Genomic DNA, 26,272 nt, shown 5'->3' on the forward strand with positions numbered 1-26,272 from the left:
TTGAGGCCTTAGGGACCCGAATTGAGCTCGGAATTAGCAAAAAAATAACGTAACTGTCTCACATTTACAGTTTCCCACAAATCGATGCATTTTTGTTACGCAAAACGAGATACTTGCGTTATTTTTTTGCTAATTTCGAGCTCAATTCGTTCCCCTAATAACTAAAATGCCCCCCTAAAACCTTAATCGAAGATTTTTCAACTTGTAAACCGATGAAAAAGTTGAATCGGACTGCAATTTACAATTTATATGAACTTTTGGGCTGCAATTTGCAATTTTTTTTAAAAAAATTTAAAAATAAGATGAAAGAGACACTGAAGTCATGTAAAAGAGTCAAAACTCTTTTTCGTGATTTTTTTTAAAAATTTTATATTTTGTTACAAGCAGAGCATAGCATGTATCAACAGACTAAGCAAACTTCAGCAAAACAGTTCAAAAGAACGGGATCTAAGTTATAATTTATAGTAAATCTTAGAAAATCTAAAATTAGAAAAGAAAACAAAAAAGGAGATCACCCAATTGCCCATTCTGGTCTTACCCACTACAAAAACCCACCCAAATTCCTTGTCATAAACCACACATCATACTGTTTTCTTCGATACAATCGAAGCGCAATCAATTCTCTACTTCTCTTGCTTGCTTTCATATCCAACACTGTCGCCAACTCTCCAACAACATTCTCACAATCTCACTTTCAACGCAAATCTTGCTAATTCTCTCTCCTACTCTTCAATGGCGGCCTCTTCTCAAGCTATCTTCCATGGCTCTGTTCACACCATGCTTTCTTGCTCTTCTTCTCCCAAATCTGACACTCTTAGTTCAGTCAAAATCCTCCCTTTTAACCTCCGCCGTCACCGGAGTGCCCTTTACCCCCGTGTCTGCCGCCGCACGGCCGTTCCTGTCTCTGCCAAGAGGTCTGCTTACCCTGAGCTTATTCCTGTCTCCCCTGAAGACGATACCCAGGTCACCATTTTTGCTATTTTATCTATTGTTATTGTTATTTTCTGGAATTATTCGATTCCCTTTATTTAATTTTTTGTGGATTTTAAAATGCAGGAAAAAGTTTGTGTCTTTATCTTTACATCTTTCTGTTTTGTAGGTTTGAGTAGTTTTTAAAATTGTTGTCTTTTAATAGTTAAATTCGCTTAATTGAGCTTTTTTTACAATTGGATTGCATTTCTGGACTAGTTTACTGCTTGGTTATTAGATGTTTATATATAATTTGTCAGGAATTTGTTTAATTTTTATGATATGGTGTAACTTTTGAGGTATATTCCTGAATCTTGTCTAGTAAGCTAGCTTACATGTTGGTAAATGGTATGGTTAAATAATTGGATTTAGTGATCTTCTGTGTTAACAATATGCTTCATTTCACCTCAAGTACCCATGTCATATACTTGAAACTCCGTTGTGGGTATGATACACTGACACTTAGTTTTAAATTTGAACCAAATTTAGGTAGGAGAGCAATTTGAATACCTAAGTGGAGCCCATCTTATTGGGGAAGCAGCTGCTGGAAGGTGGTCTAAGCCTAAGCCAATCGTTGGGCGCAAAACCAAGATTGTTTGCACCATTGGTCCATCCACTGATACACGTGAAATGATATGGAAGCTTGCTGAAGCTGGGATGAATGTAGCTCGACTAAATATGTCCCATGGAGACCATACATCTCATCAGAAAGTCATTGATTTGGTCAAGGAATATAATGCTCAATCCAAGGACAATGTCATTGCGATCATGCTCGATACCAAGGTGAGCATAGCTTCTCATATACCGACTATTTTGTTGATATTGCTTGAATTTTTTCCTTCTTTTTATATGTAATATACTAATACATATGATCTTGTAGTGCACACTGCCTGATTGTTGAGTTAGCAAAAGATGCACATTGTGCTGAGTTTAAATTTTTATGGTAGGCATCCGTTTTTTGGGGGTAGTTGCTGTTTTGTTGCATTAATTCAGCTATCGCCAACCCTTGATCTTTTGTTATGTTGACATGTTCAAGTGTCTAATTAGATTTGCTAACTATTTTCCACCTTTTTGCTAAACTTGATATTTTGTATAGTTACTGTTAAACAGATTTGAGTACCTGTCCTATTCGTGCTTGATAATTTACCCGAAACCCAAGTAGATAAATTATTGAATTGGCTGTTTTGACCTATTTGAATAATTAAATGTACCAATCCAAACACTAGCCTGCTGATTTTCTGTCCAGAATGTGTTTTGCTGCCATTTAGGATCAGCTTTTGCAAGGTGTATAATTGTATATCCAGTGATGTGGTATACTGTTTATTAATATTCCGGTTTGAAATTCACATGTAAGAGCTTATAGCTGCTGCAGTTTAAATCCCTCTCCCCTCTAGGGCCTGTTTTGGCCACTGTGTTTTTCCATATATGGACATTGAGGTAATCTATAGTCATAGGTTTGTTTGCTTGAATTGTATGCACTAACTTTGAAAAGAGAAGAGAGATAAAAAAAAGCTCATGCGAGAAGAGACCAAAGGAATTATTAATTTTATCAAAGAAATTATATAAACAATTATGGGTTTTGTGCCCATGGAGAGGATAATATCACTTTGTAAAATATTGAATTGCAGGAGTATCAGTCAATATACTGTTCATATTAATCTAGAATACGGTCACAAGCAGGTTTCATAAGTAGCTATAAGGTGATGTTCTATGATACTTGTATATATAGTTGACTATATCAGCATATATGAGGCTGGATTTATACGTTTTTTTATTGATGGGAATAATTATGATGATGTTTGTCTTTTTTTTTTTTTTTTTTTTTTTTTCAGGGACCTGAGGTCAGGAGTGGTGATTTGCCACAACCAATTAACTTAGAAAGTGGTCAAGAATTCACTTTCACAATCAAAAGAGGAGTAGGCACAGCAGACTGTGTCAGTGTTAACTATGACGATTTTGTGAATGATGTAGAAAAAGGCGATATGCTCCTTGTTGATGGTATGAATTTACTTTAAGTCCTGTCCTAGTTGTTATCTGCACTCACTAGAATTAAGGACGGTTGACAATTATGATTTAAGTCCTATTTATTCATCATGCACTCCTGTTTTGCTGATTGCAATCTACTCACTGGCTAAAGAGGCAACATATATCTTCTTCTTTAAGATCCGTTGTATTTGTTGTATTGTCTCTAGTGTCTTTAGGCTAGTGATTTATATATTTGCTTACAGGATACTAGAAGTCATTTTTCTCATGAGAGAGAAACAAATGTGTATCTCATGACACACTCCTTGTATTGTGGCTTCTTGTGCATGTACATCTGTCTGTCTTATGAGTTCAGTCAGTGCTGCCTGTCTGTTATCAATTTGACCAGCTTCAATTTTGGGAGTGATGGATGTAAACATTCATGTACTGTAGATGTTCAAGGTCTCTCAGCGTTTTTCTTTACAGAAAAAAGATCATCTGTTCTTGTATTCTTTGAAGACCAAGTCTTTAATTTCTGTTTCTTGTGGCTGATATACAGCCTTTCTGATAGTTTTCTGGTGGTGTATGTTTGACATCATAAATGTTTATTTTCTTTTTATTACTGTAATATTGTATATTACATTTAATACCTGCTATTCTCACGTTCCTGGCTAATGACTTAAATTAAATCATTCTTAATGATTCTATAATGCTGGTTAGGTGGTATGATGTCCTTACTGGTGAAGTCAAAGACTGAAGATTCTGTGAAGTGTGAAGTTGTTGACGGTGGAGAGCTTAAGTCAAGGAGACACTTAAATGTCAGGGGAAAAAGTGCTACATTGCCATCTATTACTGGTTGGTGACATGATTTTCTGTTGATCTATTTTATCCTTCTATGTAGATCACATTTCCTTATATATATATAGTATGTGGCTAAATGCTAGAGCCTTCTAATTTTGTAGCTCTGTCATTTTATCTTTTTATCTTTTAATTATTTATTTATTTATTATTTATTTTAAAGTAACTCTCTTTGTGGATGCTGCAGAAAAGGACTGGGATGACATCAAATTCGGGGTAGACAATGGAGTTGATTTCTATGCTGTCTCATTTGTCAAAGATGAAGTTGTTGTTCATGAATTGAAAAACTATCTGAAAAGTAAATACACAGGCTGAGTATAACTGCTAAAATGATGTTCTAAGTAAGCATATATTTTACTTTAGTTCCTAAACTAATTTTCTTACTGCTTTGGTTCTTAGGTTGTGGTGCTGATATCCATGTCATTGTAAAAATTGAGAGTGCAGACTCCATACCAAACTTGCATTCAATTATTACTGCTGCTGATGGGGTGAGCAACTGAGCAATCCATTATTATTAATCAGTAACTGTTCTTGAAAAATGATTAATCTTCTTCAGAACATATAAGATTGTGGTTTTCTGACAAGTGTCATGATGTAAGTTATGATGTCTCAATATAGAACACCTTCAAACTGTCTTTAAATCGGCTAATTAGATGTCCTTCATTGTTACTCCCAATGTGAGGCAGCAAACTGCAGTTGCAATAGTGGACTAAGGGTCAGTTGGCATAATAGGGGTAAGGTTGTGTACATCTGACGAATGTTGCTGCAAATAATGGCCACTCAATTGCCAAAGCATCAGTATTGTGGACAGCGGCTTCATTATCATGTTAATTCTCCATTTAAATTACCACAGTTAACGACCACCCAACTGCCAAAGCATCAGTTGTGAACACCAACTTCATTAGCCTGTTAATTCTTCACTTAGATCACCAAGATAAATAATGTTTAGTTTTGGCTTGGATGTTATCTGTAATGCATTAAAGTTTATAAGATAGTTAAGGATAATAATTATCACGAGGACCATTGAGTGGGATTGTGAAAATGAGTAAGAACACTCAACAGTGCATAGAATATTTGAGTGGTGGAGGATGGCCACTAGTTACTAAACAATTTGTTTTAAATACTTTTTTGTAATCTGTCTGCTTCAAAATGCTGGATAACCTTACAATTTTTTGCTTTTATGCTATAGGCTATGGTGGCTAGAGGAGATCTAGGTGCTGAGCTTCCCATTGAGGAGGTTCCTCTTCTACAGGTAGTTTTTGTACATTTAATCTGTAAAGGCGTCTTTAAACCTGTGGAAATTGAGCTACTGGGCTGAAATAAACTTCTAATTGCTAAATGCAGGAAGAGATAATCCGATTGTGCCGCAGCATGGGCAAAGCTGTGATTGTAGCTACAAACATGCTAGAAAGCATGATTGTTCACCCAACACCAACACGAGCTGAGGTATCTGATATTGCAATTGCCGTCAGAGAGGGTGCTGATTCTGTTATGCTTTCTGGTGAAACTGCTCATGGGAAGTACGTCTTTCCGTCTTAGATTAATTTCTTCTGATTGATTGCAATAGACCTTTTTAGCTTTCACATGCTCTTGAGAAATTTATAAATGCTTGGTGTTAAAGAGAATTATTGCCTGTCACTATTTTGCAGATTCCCCCTTAAAGCTGTCAAGGTTATGCACACTGTTTCATTGAGAACTGAAGCAACCTTGGATGGTGCTTCTGCTGTTGCTCAAACATCACATAGTCTTGGTCAAGTATTCAAGGTTGATTTCTTTTCTAAATTAAGTGGATGCACATTCGATCATTTATCGTGTTATTATAAAATGTCAAAGTATTTATTCAGGTTCAACATTTGATTATGTAATATGGTGTGTGTGCAGAACCATATGAGTGAAATGTTTGCATTTCATGCTACCATGATGTCTAATACTCTTGGGACCTCAATTGTAGTCTTCACCAGAACTGGTTTTATGGCCATCCTACTGAGCCATTATCGACCTTCTGGAACAATATTTGCATTCACAAATGAGTAAGTATCCTTTTTTCAATCTATATATCTGAAAATATACAGGTTACATAAATTGCAATGCAGATGGGAAGTTATTGGCAAAATAAATGTGACTTCTTGTTCACAGATAGATGCATGGTTTATCTTGGATCAATTTTTACCTGAAATATACAGAGTATTAGATTGTTGTACTTTAGGTTGGAGACATTTGATTTTACCATTCGATTATGTTCCTCTATTGTAATAGGCCAGATAACTCATTTTCTAGCTAGAATGTTGTGAGTAGCCATATAGGAAATTTATTATTATTATTATTCGACCCAGCACTGAATATCATGCTTTAGTTTGTTGTTACGATATGTTTTGTTGAGGCGTCTATGTTTTTGTCTTTATTGTTGAGGTGTAAACGTAAACGTAATCCAAGTTATCTGAACTTATACTATATAAATTAAGGAAACGTTATAATGTCTGCCTCTTTGAATTTTCTGCAGTAAGAGGGTACAACAAAGGCTTGCATTGTACCAAGGTGTATGTCCCCTACATATGAAGTTCTCCAATGACTCTGAGGAAACGTTCTCAAAGGCTTTAACTTTTCTGCAAGTAAGTTTTACACCTTGCCACTTTCTAGACATTGCTGATTGGTCACAATCTGTATGTTGTGATTTCTGTGCTGCGTAATTTAGGGAATACAAACTGTCTGTCAAACCTCCAATACACATTCCTTTGATAACCTCTCAATGATTTATAGGTGGTCCAAAATATATTAGCCACTTGTTAATTTACATGTTAAACTTTCAACTTACCCATACTACCTGTAATGATACCTTTATTAAAAATAAAAAGAAAAAAAAAACCTACCATGTGGCGTAGTGATGTCAAAGACTTGCATAGAGATTGGAGGATGATAGTTATCGTCTTGTGGAATTTCGGCTGAATAATGGCCCACAATTTATTGTTGCATACTTCTTCTATTTTACATAACTTGTAAAGTTGCAATACTTCTCATTCTCCACTTGTCGATCATCACTAATATATCTTACCAGTATGTTATTATGTATAAAAAATAAAATTTTGATATAAAGAAAGTATAACGGTGTGTTTGGATTGGAGGAAATGGAGGGAAAGGAAGGGAAGAGAAATGGAGAGATGGAGTATCTTTCATTTGGATAGCAAATGAGGAAGGGAGGGAATTGGAGGGGAGAGAAATGGAATGATTAAATTGTAGGAAATTGATCCCTCTAACAATGGAGAGATTTGGAAGGAAAACTCACCATTCTTCCCTCCCCTCCTCTTCTCCTCCCTCCCCTTCTTTTCCTTCCCCTTTCTTTATCCAAACAAACTGTAAATCATGGCGAATTTAACAAATCCCTTCATGACTATATTTTTCCTTAACTATAAATTATCAGAGCTAGTCAGCTAGCCAAAGTGGATGGTGGAACAGTAACAACCTCAAAAATTGGAAGAACCATCATCCATATATTTTCTGAGTGCAGAATCCTGTTCTTCTGTCCTTTATTTGTATCCTTCCTTCAAAGATAAAGATATTCATATAAATATATGGCAATTAACCAATGAACAACTTGGCTATTATCTTACAGAATGCTTAGTCCATACTACTGAATCTCATTTTACTTGCATATTATGATTTTAACGCATGCCTAAGAACTGCCAATTTGTGCATTGCTAATATGGAAACATCTATTTACAGAAGCAAGGTATGGTGAAGGAAGGGGATGAGATTGCTATTGTTCAAAGTGGAAAGCAGCCTATTTGGCGATCCCCATCGACCCATAATATTCAGGTGAGGAAAGTTTAGATCTAAGAAAAGAGGAAGCATAAGCGATCATGGTTCCTATACAAGTTTGAGGGGCAGAAAATGAAGGGTCTGAAAATCTCGAGCTTGCAACATCCTCAGTATTCGTTATGTGGCACAGCTTTGTGATGCATACATAAGAACTAATGTTAGTGTTGTCCCTGTAGTGATCAGATTGCCCCAATGAATATGTGATGGGCAATGTAGTGTGAGATATTTGTAATGCAGGCATATCGTAGGTAGGGTTTAGCGTTAGTTCTGCCTTAGGGTGTGATAGGATAGCCAACCTAGTGTTTTCTTGGCCGTCAAACTACATTCTTTCACTATATGCTTGAAAACAGGAGCTAAGTATTGGCATGAGTGCAGTTTCCAGTTTGTTTGCTCTGTCTTGAAATGAATGGATTTTTCTCTGAAAACTGAAATTGCGCGCTAACAAGTAACTCTCCTTATCAATTCATAAGTAAAGGATGAGACCTGCTATATTAGGCATGCTTTGACTGTATATTTTGTCCAATAACCTCAACCGATCACATTAGCATCAAAACCAATTTACTCCGTATTTCGTAATATTGTATTCACGAGAAGATTTGCTGAATGATACTTTGTACTAACGGGCAACAGCTTAGAGATCTATATTCACAAAACATTTACAATCATGACAAACTAATGTTTACCCTTTCCCAAAAATAAAAATATAAAAAAAAGTTGAAACAAATTCAGTACTAACACAAACAATGTCTAACACCATTTGCTAGTGAAATGAGCATGCTAACACTAACCTTAGAAATTTGCTAATATTCAACTACCACACCCTAGTTTTTGAGGATTAAACTATGCCAGAACAATGAAAGAAAGCTACCACATGTCGTAAACATGTATTGAGAAAAAAACTTCCCCTGTTCACTATCCCATAATCACATATAGACAGACAGCGTTCGAGATTAGAATTGTCTCAGCATAGCCATAAGACCTCCACCATGCACCCTTCCTTCAAGGGATGCTGAATTTGAAGACTGACCATACTGATCCAACAAGGGCTTGTCATCAGGCAGAATCATCGGCAGATTGAAACTGTTCGAAGAAGTTAAGTTTGATTCTGTGCCAACATTGTTCATGCAGGCAAAAAAGTTCTCAGCAGCAATTTCTTCCATCTTCAGGCCCACTGTACCATCTCCATGGACTCGCTTGTCTTCAACTTGTGCACAATGGGCAGCGCAAAGACCAATTTTACCCCTTGCGAACTTATCACAAGGGCTATCGCCATCTCCACCAAAACCCGAACCTTGTTGGCCATACAAGCAGCGCTTACCTCCTCCATGTGCCTTGCAGAAATCAGTGCTTCCCTGTGCGCTCTTTTCACATCCTTCACTTTTGCACCTTTTTCCTCCACCATGGCGAACACAGAAGTTTGTACGTCCCCTTGCACTCTTAGTGCATTCAGGGAAGGCACATCTTTTGCCACCACCATGAGAAACACAATATAAGGTACCTCCATGTACACTCTTGGTGCAGACACCACCTCCTTGAAATGAACATCGCTTTCCCCCACCATGTCCTTTACAAAAAGGCGTGCTTCCCTCAGCTCCCTTGGTACACCCTAAAAAGGTGCACCTTTTTCCTCCTCCATGAGCCTTACAGAGTTTTGTACCTCCCTGAGCACCTTTAGTACATTCAGGAAATTGGCAACGGCGCCCACCTCCATGAGCAATACAGAGACCAGCAAGCCCCTCAGCGCTCTTAGTGCAGTTTTCAATCTTGCACCTCTTTCCACCACCATGGCGGATGCAAAGGCCGGATTTTCCCCTTGCTGCACGATTGCAACCTCCTTGAAATCCACATCGCTTTCCACCTCCATGCGCGATGCAGAAATTAGTGCACCCTTCAGCACTTTTGGTGCACCCCAAGTGTTCACATCTTCGGCCACCACCATGAGCCTTGCAGAACGCAGTCCTGCCTTCTGCTCCTTTTTGACAACCAGTTCTCTGACACCTTCGCCCACCTCCATGGGAAATACAATGACCTGAAGCACCCCTTGCGCCTTTTTGACAGCCAGGAAACTGGCAAGTCTTAACTGAGGTCTTGCGCTGCTGTTTAACGCAAGAAGTGGCGCCATCTGTTCTAGGAAGTGATAAAGAGACCGAGACTGCTGAGACATTTGAGACAACTGAAATTGGGTTCACATTGAACCTATCTACAAGAGGTACAATAGGTCCTCGTTTCCATTTTGATGATGTTGATCCTTCATCCACAAGTTGCTCAAATTCAGATGTCACATTCTGAATAGGCGATGAAGTCAGGGTGACACTAGTGAGATCAGATTCTGCAGCTGCAGTAGACAAGCTTAACTCAAGGTCAACCATATATTGCTCCTTCTTAGGTGCTTCAAAACTGTTGCCAGAGTATTTCGAGTCCTTGCAAGCTATTTTATATCCCAGATCAATGTTGAGATCAAGGCAAATATCATTTGGACACTCCTTTCCAACATCTATTTGAGAAGTTAAGGCAGTCCTAGAAGCAGCATATTCGATCTTGCCATCTAGGGAACTACCCAATTCAAGGGCCAGAGAAATCTCATGCTTTATACTCACTTCATCACTTGCATTTGTTACTCTTTTGCTAGCTCCAGCATCATACAAATAAGAGGGTACAGCTAAAACGCTCTGACAATGTAGTCGCAAGGTAGTGTCCACTAAATGACTCGAGCCAGCATCAGTTCCATTTGAATCTTTGCATCTATCCAGTAAAGAATTCCACATGAAAGGCTTGTGGATGCCATCCATCATGCTTTATTTGAAAGAATACTTATCATCTAACTGATATCTAAACAAAAAATTAACAAGCCACTCCAACTAGTATAAACAAAGGAATGACAATATTATGTGCAATGCAGATTCATAGAGATGAAGACCTCCTCCACTGACAAATCCTGATGTATCCCTTCGGTCCATAACAACAACTCGAGCAACTATCTCAAAAGAATTTAAGATAATATCACCATAGACACACCGTTTTCCCAATTGCATCCAGGAAATATCCCATTCTGTCAAAAAGAAAATCAATCAAAATCCATGAAGCTAAGAACACAATATGAAACAGAACAAGTAGAAGTAATCGAAATTGAACACAAACGCAAAACTCGATTCCATGTAGTGTACAAACAAGAGCTAATAAATCAGTTTTAAACATGATTCTAAGACTATGGCAATCATATTAACAAGCAACTAAGATGACAACTATATTTTGATTGTCTCAACTCATTTGTCTCAGATCAAATTACTACCTCCATTACATATTATTTACAATGGTTAGACATTTTTCCTCTCTATTTTATGTCAAATCGTTGCAAATAATATGTAACAGAGGTAGTATATTATTGTACCTTATCTTCACTTCAACAAAAGTCATTTAAGAGTGTCAAAACTTATTCTGCCTAAAGTTATGTGAATTTTATTTCAGACACAAAAACCATGTGTGAATGTGCGTGGGTGAAATACATTACTCCCTCCGTTTTCAAATAAAAATGTCATTTTACTCTGAAGCTCGTCCCTAATTAAAATTCTCATATCATTTTTATCTTTTTATTCAACCAAATACCACTATCTTGTTTTTCATTTTTATATTCATTTTCAATCATCTAAATCCTACTAACAAATGAGTCTTTCACAAATTTATTTAGGGACAGAGAAAGTATTCAATCAACAACTCAAAATAAGCTTACTTTACACACCAATAAACTCAATTTAGAGACATGTACTTCAATTCCTTTGTTCTTTCATGGTAGCAACATGTATATTTTATTAGTAATCAAACTTTACATACTTGATCGTATCATTTCATTAATGTAATTTATTTAAAAAAATGTATTATTATTATGCGTATTGGAGTTAAATACATATTTTCAAATACTCCCTCTGTCTCATTTTATTTATCGTATTTGAACAAAAAAATGACATTTCTAGTCAAAAGGGTAAGTGAAGTAGTAGAGTACGCAACTAATGATCAAAATGTTTAAAGATTTGTATTTGAGATCGAGGTTACACACAAATACTCCCATAGTATTTTTTTTTTTTTTTAAAAAAAAAAAAAAAAAAAAAAAAAAAACAGTTATACGATTAAATGACTCAACTTAGCCGTAGTTGTATGAAAACGCAAATAAAAAATCACTTCGAATTTATATCGACTCACACAATTAATTAACGCCCTTAAAACTGTTTGTCAATTTTTTTATTAAATAAAATAAAATTTGTCACTCAAATTCAGCAGAGGGGCAAAATCTAAAGATTGAAAAAGTAACTAGAGAAATTTCTGATGAACCAATAAAATCAGAAAATAAAAAGGAAAAAAATCACAAAATCACCGGAAAAAAAAATTGAAGAAATTAATGAAATAGTATAAAAATGAAATGAAAGGAGAAAAAGAAGGTACCTGAAAATTTGGAAAGGTGTACGGAAAAAAAAATAAATGAAAGATTAAAAATTTAATAGCGGCGGACACGAATAGAGAGGAAGAGAGAAGTGAGAATGTTTTAAGAGAAGAAGAGAGATAAAGTGCGACGGCTCAAGAATCTAAAGCCGGGGTTTAATATAGGGGAATGGAATCTCAAGGGATCTTTCCTATTTTATGAAATCTATTTTTTATTTATTTATTTTATAGTATAAATCATTAATACACGTACACCACACATCTAAGGACCGACATTTTTATGTATTGATCTACTCACATTTTTGGGGTACTTGATAAGAATGAATGAATGATAATGTGGTTTTTTTTTGTTTTTTAATTTTTTTTAAACTAAAAAAATAATAAATTACATATATAAAATGATTTGAAAAAAAAAATATACTTCGTATAATTTTTTTGGTTGTCAAATGTTAAGTTTTTTACTTAACGGGTTTGACTAATTAATTTATTAGACGGGTTAGCAATACAACCAAATTAAATGTGTTCAATCAACTCATTTGTATTGTTAAACCTATTCAAATATACAAATTACATTTAACAATGCCAAACTAAATTGATCATATATTTAGCAAACACTTTTTGTCTTACTAGTTGACCATATAGCATATAAGCTAACCAATCAAAAGGCCAATTAATAAACGCCATAAACATTTTCATAGATTAGTGAAAATGTTTAACAAAAGAGAGGTTTATTAGGGTCCGTTCACATTTACTGAACTGAACTGATTGGAGCTGAACTGAACTGAATTGAACTGATTGGAGTTGAAGTGAATTGAACTAAAGTGAATTAAGGCTGAGCTGAAATTTTATATTTTATGAGAGAGGAAAATTAGGAGTTGAACTGAACTAAACTGAACTGATTAGAGCTGAACTGAATTGAACTGAACTGAAATGAGCTTAGCTGAAATGAATATTTTATGAGAGAGGGAAATTAGGAGCTGAACTGAACTAAACTGAATTGAACTGATTGGAGCTGAACTAAACTAAATTGAACTGATTGTAGTTGAACTGAACTAAGCTGAAATGAATATTTTATGCAAGAGGGAAATTAGGAGCTTAATGGAATTGAACTGAACTAATTGAAGCTGAACTAAACTAAACTGATTGGAGCTGAATTGAATTGAACTGAACTAAAATTAAGTAAATGTGAACATGCCCTTAGTCATTTTATAGGGACATAAAGAATCTAGATATGTTACCTCAAAACAAAATATAGAGTGAGTACTTAGTGAAATTCTTTACCTATAATAACATACTAAGTAGTAAATTGGTATTAAATTATACTTTGTACTTTAAATGGTTTTATTATGATATTCGTTGAAATCAATATAATTTTTTGTTGATATTTACTAGGGGTGAGCAAACCGGGTACCCGGTCAAAATTTTAGGACCCGGACTTGGAATTGGTTGGAACCGGGTCCTAAAATTCGGAACCGGAATTGGAATTGGTTTAACCGGGTCCTAAATTTTAGGAATTGGAATTGGAACCACCGGGTACCGGTTCCGGTTCCGGGTACCCACTTATGTATGTAATTGTTAAAATATAATACAAATTATAATTCTTATTTTAGTTAGTATCATTATTAGTGTTTAATACTTATATTTATATATGCATAAAGCTATTTGTATTCATGTTAGGTATTAATAATACTTTTTTTATTGTACAAATTAGATACATGTAACGTATTTTTATTATTTAAAATTTATTTAGTTTAGGATATATTGGGTAACCGGGTACCCAACCGGTTCCGGGTCCAAAAAGTTGAGAATTGGAATTGGAATTGGTTATAACCGGGTCCTTAATTTATTACCCGGAATTGGAACCACCGGGTCCAATCTCGGTTCCGGACCCGCCGGTTCCTAACCGGTTCCGGTTCCAATTCCGGGTACCCGGAATTTTTGCTCACCCCTAATATTTACTCCATAGATAATATTATCTAAATACAATTTAATACATTATTGTATTTTTAAATCATTCATCACTCAAATTATTAGAGACAGAAAATTTCTCAAATCCTTGGACAAAATCGTGATTCATTCACAAATTTTGGAATTCGGGAGATGCGGAGAGTTTATCTGATATGGGATCTTTCCAAAGTTAAAACAGCACCAATGTCACGAAAATACGTAACTAACCAATTATTGTATACACGTCAGCAATGACGTTACGTGACACGTGGGTACAAGCCAAGAAGCGGCTCGCCACCGTCGAAGGTGCGCCCTACACAATTATTTATTTCCCTTTTTTTAAAAAAAAAATATAAAAGATAAATAAAAATTGTTTTGTGTATTTCTTAACGCACCTTTAACTTTGAAAAGGATAGCATTGAAAGAGAGATTTTTTCTTCGGTGCATTTACAAAACTATAATTGGAAAATAAAATGTACGTGAAAATTTGTCCACGTTAATAATTGCTTCATTTTATGTGCTTTCAAATTTTTAGCCGCCTTCCTGAAATCAATACAGAAATACAATCATCAATTGATCTATTAATTGTTAATCTAGTGGTGATTAGAGTTACACCTGATAGGGAAGATCGCGTATTCGATCTTATATAATAATAATTGAGAGGAATTTGAAACCTAACCATTCAGAAATGAGTCACGAATCTGGACTACCCCAAAAGAAGAAAAAAAAAATACAATCACTTTTTTCCGTGATCCTTTAATTTTGTTTGAGGTTATTTTAGTGGAACAATGAAACCATCATTTAAAGTAATATATGTTGAAGTTTAGCCTTTAATTTTCAAATAACACATACATGTAAAATATTTCGCTCTTTCTCATATTAATAAAAGAAAAAATAATTAATTAGTTAAAGACTTATAAAGGCAAATGAGCTTTCTCTTATCGTAATAAAAATTTCTTGAACTCGTAAAATCGACCTTTATTTAGTTCCTCGTAAAAATCTCAATTTTTAATATAAGATATATCTAATACGGAGTTTATAATTGACATACATATTGTATAATGGAGAAACCTCGCATAGACATATTGATAAAAGAAGTATTATGAGTATTTCTAAAAATTTTTTTTTAAAATAATGGAGTAAACTATTGAAACACTTGGATATTTGACAAACGTATAAGCCTAAAATATACTTCGTATGTACTTATCAATCAAAAATTCAATTCTCAGTTGCGTAGATTAGCAATTGCATGGCGGTTGAGCTTTAAATAAGTCGCAATTATTTTTCTCTATAATGCAAATTCTTAATATTACTTAATTAAAACGAACAAAAAAACAATATTACAATTAATTGAAATATACAATAATTCCATTACTACTAGTGTAGCTTTTCCGCGTCATTTTTGCGTGATTACATGAAAAATTTGAAATTATATGCTTATATTATCACTATTCATTTTTCTCTGTCTTTAATACCAGTAGTTTAGTTTGTTACATATATTAGTACATTTATATCAATAATTGAACTATTGAAGTACATGTCTAAAGATGCTCATTAAATCATTAATATATGACCAATTGACCATAAAATTATAGTAAAGCCTCCCCATGATACACATACACCTAGTAGGTGAACTAAATAATGACATTGCAGCATATCATACACCCGCAATATTATGTATATAAACATGTACACGCAGCCGCCATGTCCACAACCCCCTTTTAATTACTATGTATGAATTTACACAAGTATACAACACACAATTAGGGCAATAGTGGACGATAAGGGAATATCCATCCTAAAAAATTGCAATTGGTAAGGATTGAAACCATGATCTTAAGGTAAAGTAAAAACCCGAGGCCTAATGATTACACCAATTAATACTTAGCTTGTTAAAAAATATATAAAAAATAAAAGTGATGTGTATTTTCACTTCCACCAATTTAAAGCATATATAGCATAAAAGTACTTGATAATTTTTTTTTTTTTTTTTTTTTGATGCGAATGAGGAGCAAAGCTCCGGGAAATAAAGCAAACTAAACAGAAATTAAACGTGGCAAAGCCACCCCTACTCTATCCTCATACAAAATGCGTCCTAGCTCGATAGGAGGGAATTGAATCAACTCAATGTTGTTGTTCTGAACGACCCCATGATTCGCTAACCAATCCGCCGCCCTATTAGCCTCTCGATACACATGAATAATTTGCACCTGCCACAAACCATCTTCAATTAGCTGCTGACATCTTTGAATTATATGATATCCTTGGCCTCGGTTGATATTCTGGTTGGTAATTGCAGCAACCACACACTGACTGTCTATTTGGACTTGGAGCTTTTCAATTCCCATGCATTTTGCCAGCTCTAGTCCATATTCTATAGCTTTGAGCTCAGCTATAAAGGCATCACATACCCCAATTTTAATCGAAAACGCATGCAACATCATACCAGAATCATCTCTAACTAGCCCTCCTCCTCCTGCTGGCCCAGGCGATCCTTTGGCTGCTCCATCCGTATTCAGAGCAAGCCATCCATGAGCAGGTGCCAACCACTTAATATATGCTTCCTGCCTATTACTAGTGGGAGCTGAATTTCTGTCTCTATCATCACCAAGAACTCTCCAAACCTCCTCAAATTTAGTAAGCAAAAACTGACCCACGTCGATAGGATTCTCTTGTGCTTTGTCAAAAATCACATTGTTGCGCCATCTCCGAATCCACCAGATTGTAATGGTGAAATAGGTAGGCCAAATTTCAGGAGACAGGTCATTTCGAGTTTGAACATTAATATTTTTAGCTATCCACTGCTGAAGGTTGCCTGTAAAGAAATTAAGAGCTGCTGCTGGACCCCCTACCTGTCTCCATATCCCCCTTGCTGTTCTGCAGTCTCGGAGAGCATGTAGAGAGGTTTCTTCATAGTTATTGCAATTAACACACCATGGATTGTTGGTTAAACTCCTCTTCACCCTGTTAGCATTTGACATAATCCTATCATGCATCACAAGCCACAAGAAGACCTTTGCACGTTGTTGTACTCTGAGTTTCCAGATTAGCTTCCAATTCTTGTCATGATCTATATCATCCTCCTTTCGAATAATCTGCATAGCAGATTTGATGGTAAATTTGCCATGAGACGAGCCACCCCAATATAAAAGATCACCTGCCGTTGGGTCGGGTCTTAGTGCATAGGCTTCAATAATTCTAAGAATTTCCCCTGGCAGCAACTCTGCAAATAAATCCCACTTCCATCCCGTTTCGTTATCCCATAATTCTCCTACAATTTCCCCATCCAAATGCTCAGGGATCTCCTTAATAATAACAGCTCTCAAGGGTTTATTAATTGCCCAATTGTGGTCCCAGAACAATGTCGTAGCTCCATTGCTTACTGCCACTCTCGAACCTTCGCTTATTAGTTTAGCATTCTCCGAAATCCCCTTCCATACATTTGACATGTTTGACTTGGATTCAAACATGTCGATATCACACCGACCCTTACAGTATTTAGCCCTTAGCACTCGAGACCATAGAGCATTTGGCTCTGTAAGTAAGCGCCAGCCTAATTTAGACAAAAACGCAGCATTTGTTTGTCTAGCTGATCGAACTCCTAATCCTCCTTTCTCTTTGGGCTGTTGAAGGCACTCCCAAGATAATAAATGTATCCGTCGCTTTTCATCATCACCTCCCCATATAAATCGTCTTGTGCGTTTATCTATGTCGTCACAAATCGATCGAGGAATTTTTGCTGTTTGCATTGCATATGCACTCATTGTAGTGAGAGTAGTTTTTGCTAGAGTGATCCTTCCGGCCAAAGAAATATATTTAGATTTCCACCCTGCTAGCCTATGGTCAATTTTTTCGCATAGGTATGCAAAAGTATCTCGCGTTACTCTGCTTGTGAGTGTTGGCATCCCAAGGTAAGTCCCTAAATCGTCAGTTTTATCTATGCCAAGGGTATGACATATACCCACCGTATCTTCAGCTTGCATATTATTAGAAAAGTACACTCGAGATTTCGGGTAGCTTACTTTTTGACCTGAATGTGTACAGAAACGAGCTAAGCACTCTTGAATAACCATGGCTTGATCAACCGTAGCCTCAGCAAACAAAATAATATCATCTGCGAAACAGAGGTTGGAGGGCTTGGGGCCGTTTTTACTCGCATAGATGGGGTTCCAAAGACCTTGAACTATGGTTTCTTCAATGAGTTGGTTTAATTTTTCCATACAAAGGACAAAAATGTATGGTGACAGGGGATCACTTTGACGGATACCACGCCCGGGCTTGAAAGCTTGGGTAGGCTCACCATTCCACAACACTTTCATGGATGAGGTTGTAATGCATTCCATAATCAAATCGATGATTAGAGGGGAAAATCTAATATCATACAAAGTATCTCGAATAAAGTCCCACTTAAGGCGATCATATGCCTTTTCAAAATCAATTTTTATTGCCATGAGACCTTTTCCTCCTTTTTTGTTTCTCATAGTATGGATAACTTCTTGAACTATGACTATATTATCCGTTATTTGTCTTCCCGGAACAAAGCTTGTTTGAGTACAGGAAGTCAAGTGAGGCATCATGGGCTTAATTCTATTAACAATTGTCTTTGTAATTATTTTGTATGCCACATTGCAAAGACTAATAGGTCAAAATTGGGTTGCTACTTCCGGCTTATCTACCTTTGGAATTAGAACGATGAAAGTATCATTAATATTTTCCGGAAGTCCTTTCCCATTTAATGCATCAAGAGCCACCCTATACACATTCTCAGCAACAAGATCCCAATGTTTCTGATAAAACAAAGCTTGAAACCCATCCGGACCCGGGGCCTTTAAAGCGCCCATCTCAAAAACAACTTTCTCAACTTCACACCTTGCAAAAGGTCGAGATAACATATCCCAATCTTTAGTGCTAAATTCTGGAAACACGTCTGATGGGAGATGACCAATAGGTTCATGATTTTCATCTTCGAATAATTTTCTGAAATATGACACAATATTTTCTTGAATTTGCTGCTTGTCATATAACCAAATTCCATCCGGCCTATCCTTGATGGCCATAGTATTATTTCTCCATCTCCGAGCGATTGTACTTAAATGGAAAAAGGAGGTGTTTCGATCCCCTTCTCTAATCCACTCCACCCTTGATTTTTGATACCAAAGCAACTCTTCTTGTTCATGCACCTCATCCAATTCCTTACGGAGCTTTGATTCAAGTTTAATTAGATCACGTGATTTTTGTTCCGCAAGACAGCGTTGTACACCTGAGATTCGAGCAAGTAGATTCCTCTTCTCTTGAAAATATTATGAAATATTTCTTTATTCCAATGTTGAAGGTCAGTTGCTAATTTTTTGAGTTGAGGCACAAGCGGGTCGGTTTTACTCCATTTATTCTCTATAAAATCACGAAAGGTATAAGGTATGGTTGTAGAAAGATAAAAATAAAATGTAATGTTATTGTTAGGTTAAGAAAACATCATACCAAATAAAACAAAAATATTCATTTTCGCAAAAAATCAAACACATTATATTAACTTATTACAAATTATATCCACGAGGACGAGTGATGAGAACGATACTAAATCACCTAAAATTAGGAGGAAAACTTTAACCACTTAAGCTATCTCTCAGTCTCAAATTTTTCATAATTTTGAGGGAAAGAGGATACCCCTATTCTCGTTCAATTGGAACAAAATTAATTTCAGACCTTCTAGGACAAGCCCATCACAAAAATAACAAGGTACAAGGCCCACAATTTAATTTGCACACTTGCATAGTGCACATGCCAAAGTCAGAGCTTTAACCATAAAAAGAAGTCAAACTTACACAATTGAATTACATACAACATCACTCATTAATCTTACAAACTTAGATCAATTTATGATACGAAATACATAAAATAAATTAAGTGAATATTGTGGTTACACAATCAATTAATTATTCAAACATCCTTGACAATTTGTTTAGTGTAGCCACTTTGATCGTCCCAATATTTAGACCAAAACATAACACCTCCATATTTGGGTGATTTCTTGATTATAGGTAGAACTTGAGAAGTGAGCACATCTGGTGGTAGAAACCCACTTCCGGCTGCTTGATTGGCGGCCGGCAACCCCATGAACAACTTTTTTATGTATGTTTGTGAGCTCCAAAAGTTCCATGAATCAATAAGGTTGGTAGTGCTACCATTATATTGGCACGGTGGATTGTTGTAAAATTGAACCCATACGTAGTCAAATAGCCCTGTCTTTAAAGGAGTGCCTAAATATTTATCGGGAAATGGGCATTGAGGGGCGGCACCTAAGTACACCCTCTTATTTCCTCTTCCACGACCATTGTACCTATTTAAAAATCTTGCTAAGTCATCCCAATATAAGATGGATCCCGACTCAATATCAAAGTCGATACCATCTAGTGGTGCCTTTCCAAGAGGCCTAGACTTAGAGTGGCCTCCTAGAAAGTTATTCCAAAGATACTTGGCAAAGTCTTTAGCATCATTCTTGGAGGAAAAAGAGTAGTTCCCTACACCACCTCCTAGGGAAAGAAGAACCTTAATGCCTCTAGCTTGGCAAAACTCGACTTCACTAGATAATCCAACACACCCTCCAGAAGCCGGGTCACAATGACCGGCTAGGTTAAGGGACGGGACTTGCCCCCCACCAAAAATGTTAAGAAAAGCTAAGTTAACATATTTATACCTCCCCGTGGCACACGTTTCATTTAAGCGCCCCTCAAACCCGTTCTGGCCCCAGTATATGGCTATACCACCGCGATTAGGTCTATAATGATTGCCATAATAGCGGGCTTGGGTTACGTACGAGAGCCCGAGGAAGGTGAGGAAGAGAGGAAGGAGATGGAGCTTAGAGGTGTACATTATGTGGCTAGGAGTTGATACACAAAATGTTATTATGGGATATGTGGTTATATAATGTGTAGTGATCAAGTGGTCATTATATATATAGAGTATGGTCAACGTTTGACAAACGTAGTGTGGTGGGCTGCAACATGTGTGTGGGGCCTTAATTAGCTGCCGGATGGTGCGCGTCGGCCTGCAAATGTATTGTTACTAAACACTTAGTATATTTAAATTAAATTTATTATCTACTATCCAGTTTTATATTATTTGTAACGATTAAACATTTTTCCTCTCTACTTGATACTTCGTATATAATTGTTGTAAATAATATGAAACAGAGGTATTAATAATAATAAGAAGTATACAATACAAATAATGTTTGGTTTACTAGTATGAATTTGAATTTCATTTGCCATACATATGTTCTTTCAAAAAAAAAAAAGTACAAATAGTTTTGCATAATTTGTAGAATACTTAGTACTCCATCTTGGTGATGAGGATGATAGTGTTTGAATTTGTTTATCTTGAACAACAGAGGAAAAATTAAATAAAACAATGATGTTTTTTTTTTTTTTTTTTTTTTTTTTTTTTTTTTTTTTAATTTTTTCATTTTGTATATTATCATTCAAAACTAATAATACATATAAATACCTATTGACTTATCATCGATCCTTGGAGAAATTGTGTGATATTTAAATATAATATAAATTGCTTCATATTAACGTAGTAGGAGTAATACGCAAAGAACAACATAACTTACATAAGATTAAGATGGTTGACTTAGTTTTAACATCTTATTAATGTTTTTATATTTTTATTTTACCTGATAAAAACATAACATTGAACAAATTCATGGACATGGTCATATGGATAAATGGATACGAATAACATAGGATTAGTGTGTATTATTAGAGAATCATTGCAATTTATGTGTATACATATTCCATTGTTTTTAAAGATCTTGTTTAATGTTTACGTGGTCAAAATTTGAAAACTCGAGTCATGTTTAAAGCTAGTTTTTACTTATAATATCGAAAAACAGATATCAATAGACATGAAATACACAAATTAAAATAAAAAATCTTACTTCGAGAATGAAGACAATACTCCGTACATAAGATAACTAAAAAAACACTAGAGAGCTAATAGAGAATGTGAATGAAAGTGACTAGCTTTTCTTCAACATAGACTCATATTTTAATCGTTGGCCATATTAGTTTTGACTATTGAATTAGCCAACTTGCGACTATATAGATAAAATTGATCATGTTTGCTGAATTAAATAATTAAACTTGTTTGAAAATTGAAGTGCAACTTTGTGGGAGGCATGCTTTGATTGAGTCAGCAAGACTAATTCAAACATATCCATACCCTAATTTAACTAATATGCATAGTCTACTGTGTAAGCTAGTAGATGAACAGAATATGAACCCAAAATATAAAGCATGATAAATGGAGGATATATATTCATCATATATTCCACCCACTTTGTTTGTTGCCACTCCTATTTGCAAATTGCAACGACCCACCATATATGTTACACTTCATTCATTTTATATTTACTTTATTTTTCATCATATATATTCATTTTAGCAAATTAAATCAAGTTAATTAAAAGTTGGACTATATTTATAACATGCATCCTCATGGGGTGGTAATTCGGGTAACAAGTTGGGTTGGGTTAGATTTCTAGTCGATTTCATATTATACTTAAAAATAGTGTACGTAGAACTTAATATTATTACAAGATATGATAGTTTGGTCAAATCAGGTTGGGTTTGAGTTATGTGGGTTTAGGTCATGTTTTCATCCGTAACTTCGGGATAGGTTATCAGGTCATATCAGGTAAGGGGAAATTACAATTTTAAAGGCATATAAAAGACGTCACTGTCAGATAATATAAAACTCCTTGATTAGAGTGATTTCCATTGATCAATATTTATAGGGTTACAATGAGAAACCTAATCATATTAGGTAACTATAAGAAATGTACAGATATCAAAGATAATCTTATACAAAATATATCTTAAACCTAGGATGAGAATATTCTATGGATATTCTCTATCACACCCCCGCAGTCAGAGCGGGAGAAAATCGGATGCTCAGACTGGATCTGAATCACGCATCGAACGGTAAGGATAGTATAGTGACCCATGATCAAAAGAGAAGTAGTAGACGTGTGCTGGTGATGACGATGAGAAGCAACAACCACGACCTATGTATAGTAGAGATATGCGCTTTTAGGCCGAAGGAGAAGAGTCACGCATATACTTGGGCCAAGTTGCAGATCCAGAGAAGAATAAGTTAAAGGATCAAACCATCATCGGGGAGAAGACACTACACTACTACGTGAAATCACAGTTGAAGAAAAACAAATAAAATTGCGCAAGAAAAGATTAAATCCCACCGCTTGAAATTAATCAATTCTCAAAAGAGAAACCAGGTAGCAAGAATTAATACTCCACAAAGATTCCAAGTGCTGCAACAATAAAAGGAGGTAACTTGATAGCAAAAGAGATGTGCAAAAGTTGACCTTATTGTGATATACCACCACCAAAACAAAATCTATGTGATTATGTGTAAAAAAAAAATAATAAAAAAAAAAAAAACCAATGAGGCAATGTAAGAATCATTGTTGGTCATGGGGAGGTGGAAATAGAGTGCGGCACCTGGAGTAGGTTGGCAGATGTGGTTACTGCCAGTAGGGGGAGGCGGTAGTGTATGCGATTGCCAACAACGATGGAGGAGGCTTTCGCGATTGCTACTGTTGGTAGGAGGCGCAAGGTTACATAAAGATTCTAAAAAAAACTTTGAGAAAAGAAAAAAAAATCTATATGTGTGTTTGCGGAAGCATAAAAAACTTTGTATATCCCGCCGGTGGGTTTAATTTTCTAACCCACCGGCAGGATGATAATTTTTGTATATGATCCCAAGATCTAACCTAAGCTGTGATACCATGTCAGAGGACCAACTCAACCAAAAGCTTAAACTGATGGTTGAGGCCCAGGAATATGTTTTATACTCTATCACTCCCCCTCACATGAAAGGCCCTTTGGGCTTGAAATGTGGATGCAGCACAGGCCCTCTCATACCCGGCGCGAATTAATTCCACTTTAAAGGAGGGGTGGATGAGATTCGAACCCGTGACCTCTATGTCACGTTGCTCCGATACCATGTTAAAGGACCAACTCAACCAAAAGCTTAAACTGATGGTTGAGGCCCAGAACCTAGTGCGAATTAATTCGCACCAGGTATGGGTGGGCCTGTGTTGCATCCACATTTCAAAAGCCCAAAGGGCCTTTCATGTGAGGGGGAGTGATAGAGTATATAACATATTCCTGGGCCTCAACCATAAGCTTAACCTTTTGGTTGAGATGGTCCTCTAACAGTCACAAAAAAATGTTTAACTCATCCTACATGCATTAACTCATCCTACAAAAAAACAATAGATAGATGGAATTCTAGCAAAATAACTGTTGAAGGCCACAACTTCTTCTTGGTCGATCTCTTGTTAGATTTCTAACAGTAAAAACGTACAAGTAGATAACACGAGTTGTTTTTGACTCATTATGTATCAAGAAAGGCTACTACTCATATAGCTCCAATCTTCAATAATACATAATACATTATCATAATAAATCGTACATTGACAGAGAATTCTTTTCTTAAAGAGATAAATTACATTCTTAAATAACGATTTCTGAATAGATAGCTACAAATGAGGCGGCTATTTTGTTCTTGGCTTAAGTGTTGCACATGTTGCATCTAGTTCTATTGAAGGAGCTTAGTAATTAAATTAGAGTTTAATTTATTTATTATACCACTTGCTATTTACTTCATATTGTAATAACAAGTGGAATTGAAAATAACAGGAGATTATGGCAGGAAATTTTGGGTTTGAGGTTTAATTCGTGTATATGCACTAAATTTTGATCACTGTGATTGTGAAGTAATCATGCAATAACTAAGGTTATTTACATAAGTAAAATAATATAAGTCTTATAGTAGTAATGGTGGTTACCAAGAAGAAATTCGAGAAGTGATTGTTGCATTCAATTGTGTCTAATCTTTTTCTATTAAATAACAATTTTATTAAAATAAAACATTTTGGCAATAGAATCGAAATTATTTTAACTCGATCCATACCCAAATCCTAACGAGTCTTATTCGAAAATAGTTCGACCTAAATTAACCCAGTCCGAAACTAATTTAAACAACTCAATAGCCACCTCCGCAACCTAAGTTGATAAACGTTATTTTAATTTTAAAGAAAGACGTTTAATACATATACTGATATACGAAGTTGTATTATATATTTATATGTTTGACGAACGATGATAAGAATAACACAACAATTCGATCATATACTACTAATAATTGCAGGACTGTATCCAGTAGTATCATCCCAATACTTAGACCACAACATTATTCCTTCATATTTTGGTGACATCTTTATGATAGGAAGCACTTGTGATTTCAGTATATCCGCCGGAATATACCCATTTCCGGCCTCCCACGCCGCCGCCGGCAACCCCATAAAGATTCTCCTTATATATCCGGTCGAAGACCACATATTCCATGAATTTATAAGATTTGTAATATCTCCATTAAATTGGCATGACGGGTGTCCAAAAAATTGGACCCAAACATAATCAAACAACCTTGTCCTAAGTGCCATGTCCAAATATTTGTTAGGGTACGGACATAAAGGTGCAGCCGTTAGGTACACCTTTTTTCTTCCTAATAAATTATAACGCGCTACATATCTTGCCAGGTCATCCCAGTAAAGTGTTGACTTTGATCGGTCAACAGCAAAGTCGATACCATCAAACACAGCGTTACCAAGAGGCCTAAAACTCGAGGTACCACCCAAGAAGTTGTCCCAAAGGTAACATGCAAAATCCATCGCGTCTTTCTTAGAGGAGAAGCCATAGTTTCCTATCGCGCCTCCAAGAGAGAGCATGACCTTTATCCCTAGAGATTGGCAATACTCCACTTGTGGCCCTACGCCGGTGCACCCACCGGTAGATGGGTTGCAATGACCAGCTAGGTTTAGAGACGGGGTTTGACCGGACCCAAATATGTTGAGGAATGCAACATTAACAAACTTGTACCTGCCTGTTGCACACGTTTGATTTAGGGTTCCTTCGAAGCCGTTTTGGCCCCAATAGATAGAGATGCTACCAGCAGCATGAGATTTTGTGGATAGTAAGAGGATGAAAAATGAGATTGTGGTAAGAAGAGAAATGCAATGAAATTCTTTAGGCATATTTGGTCAAGAATATGTAGTTTAGATATTTTGTGCTTGGCTATCTAAGTTGATGCTCTTATATATTTATAATATACTTTAACATGGTTATGTGCGCATTATACATGTATGTGTGTGCATCATTTGTTGACTCTGACTCATCATCATGAAAATTTACTATCGAAATTAATT

General features: G+C 35.8%; 4 protein-coding genes across 4 annotated transcripts; 1 reads left to right on the forward strand and 3 right to left on the reverse strand.

The window, feature by feature from the left end:
* The first annotated feature begins 594 nt into the window (after nt 1-594).
* On the forward strand, nt 595-7,995 carry LOC145631575 (pyruvate kinase isozyme G, chloroplastic-like). Its single transcript, XM_081683686.1, has 12 exons — nt 595-963; nt 1,459-1,752; nt 2,802-2,967; nt 3,652-3,786; nt 3,977-4,087; nt 4,189-4,277; nt 4,979-5,041; nt 5,134-5,309; nt 5,439-5,553; nt 5,671-5,819; nt 6,290-6,398; nt 7,507-7,995. Exons 1-12 carry the CDS (start codon nt 733-735, stop codon nt 7,612-7,614), a joined length of 1,746 nt encoding a protein of 581 aa, XP_081539812.1. The 5' UTR covers nt 595-732; the 3' UTR covers nt 7,615-7,995.
* A 272-nt stretch (nt 7,996-8,267) lies between these two features.
* LOC145631574 (uncharacterized) lies at nt 8,268-12,178 on the reverse strand. Its single transcript, XM_081683685.1, has 2 exons — nt 12,037-12,178; nt 8,268-10,651 (listed from the first exon to the last, which is right to left on the reverse strand). The coding sequence occupies exon 2, from the start codon at nt 10,392-10,394 to the stop codon at nt 8,553-8,555; it is 1,842 nt and encodes a 613-aa protein (XP_081539811.1). The 5' UTR covers nt 10,395-10,651; nt 12,037-12,178; the 3' UTR covers nt 8,268-8,552.
* A 7,575-nt stretch (nt 12,179-19,753) lies between these two features.
* Nucleotides 19,754-20,905, reverse strand: LOC145631576 (acidic endochitinase-like). The gene has a single exon (XM_081683687.1). It carries the CDS (start codon nt 20,848-20,850, stop codon nt 19,918-19,920), a length of 933 nt encoding a protein of 310 aa, XP_081539813.1. The 5' UTR covers nt 20,851-20,905; the 3' UTR covers nt 19,754-19,917.
* A 4,013-nt stretch (nt 20,906-24,918) lies between these two features.
* LOC145630105 (hevamine-A-like) lies at nt 24,919-26,120 on the reverse strand. Its single transcript, XM_081682346.1, has one exon. The coding sequence runs from the start codon at nt 26,099-26,101 to the stop codon at nt 25,193-25,195; it is 909 nt and encodes a 302-aa protein (XP_081538472.1). The 5' UTR covers nt 26,102-26,120; the 3' UTR covers nt 24,919-25,192.
* Nucleotides 26,121-26,272: the final 152 nt, after the last annotated feature.

The sequence above is a fragment of the Chenopodium album genome, chromosome 5 (genome assembly GCF_948465745.1).
Source record: "Chenopodium album chromosome 5, dcCheAlbu1.1, whole genome shotgun sequence".
Taxonomy (NCBI): Eukaryota; Viridiplantae; Streptophyta; class Magnoliopsida; order Caryophyllales; family Amaranthaceae; genus Chenopodium; species Chenopodium album.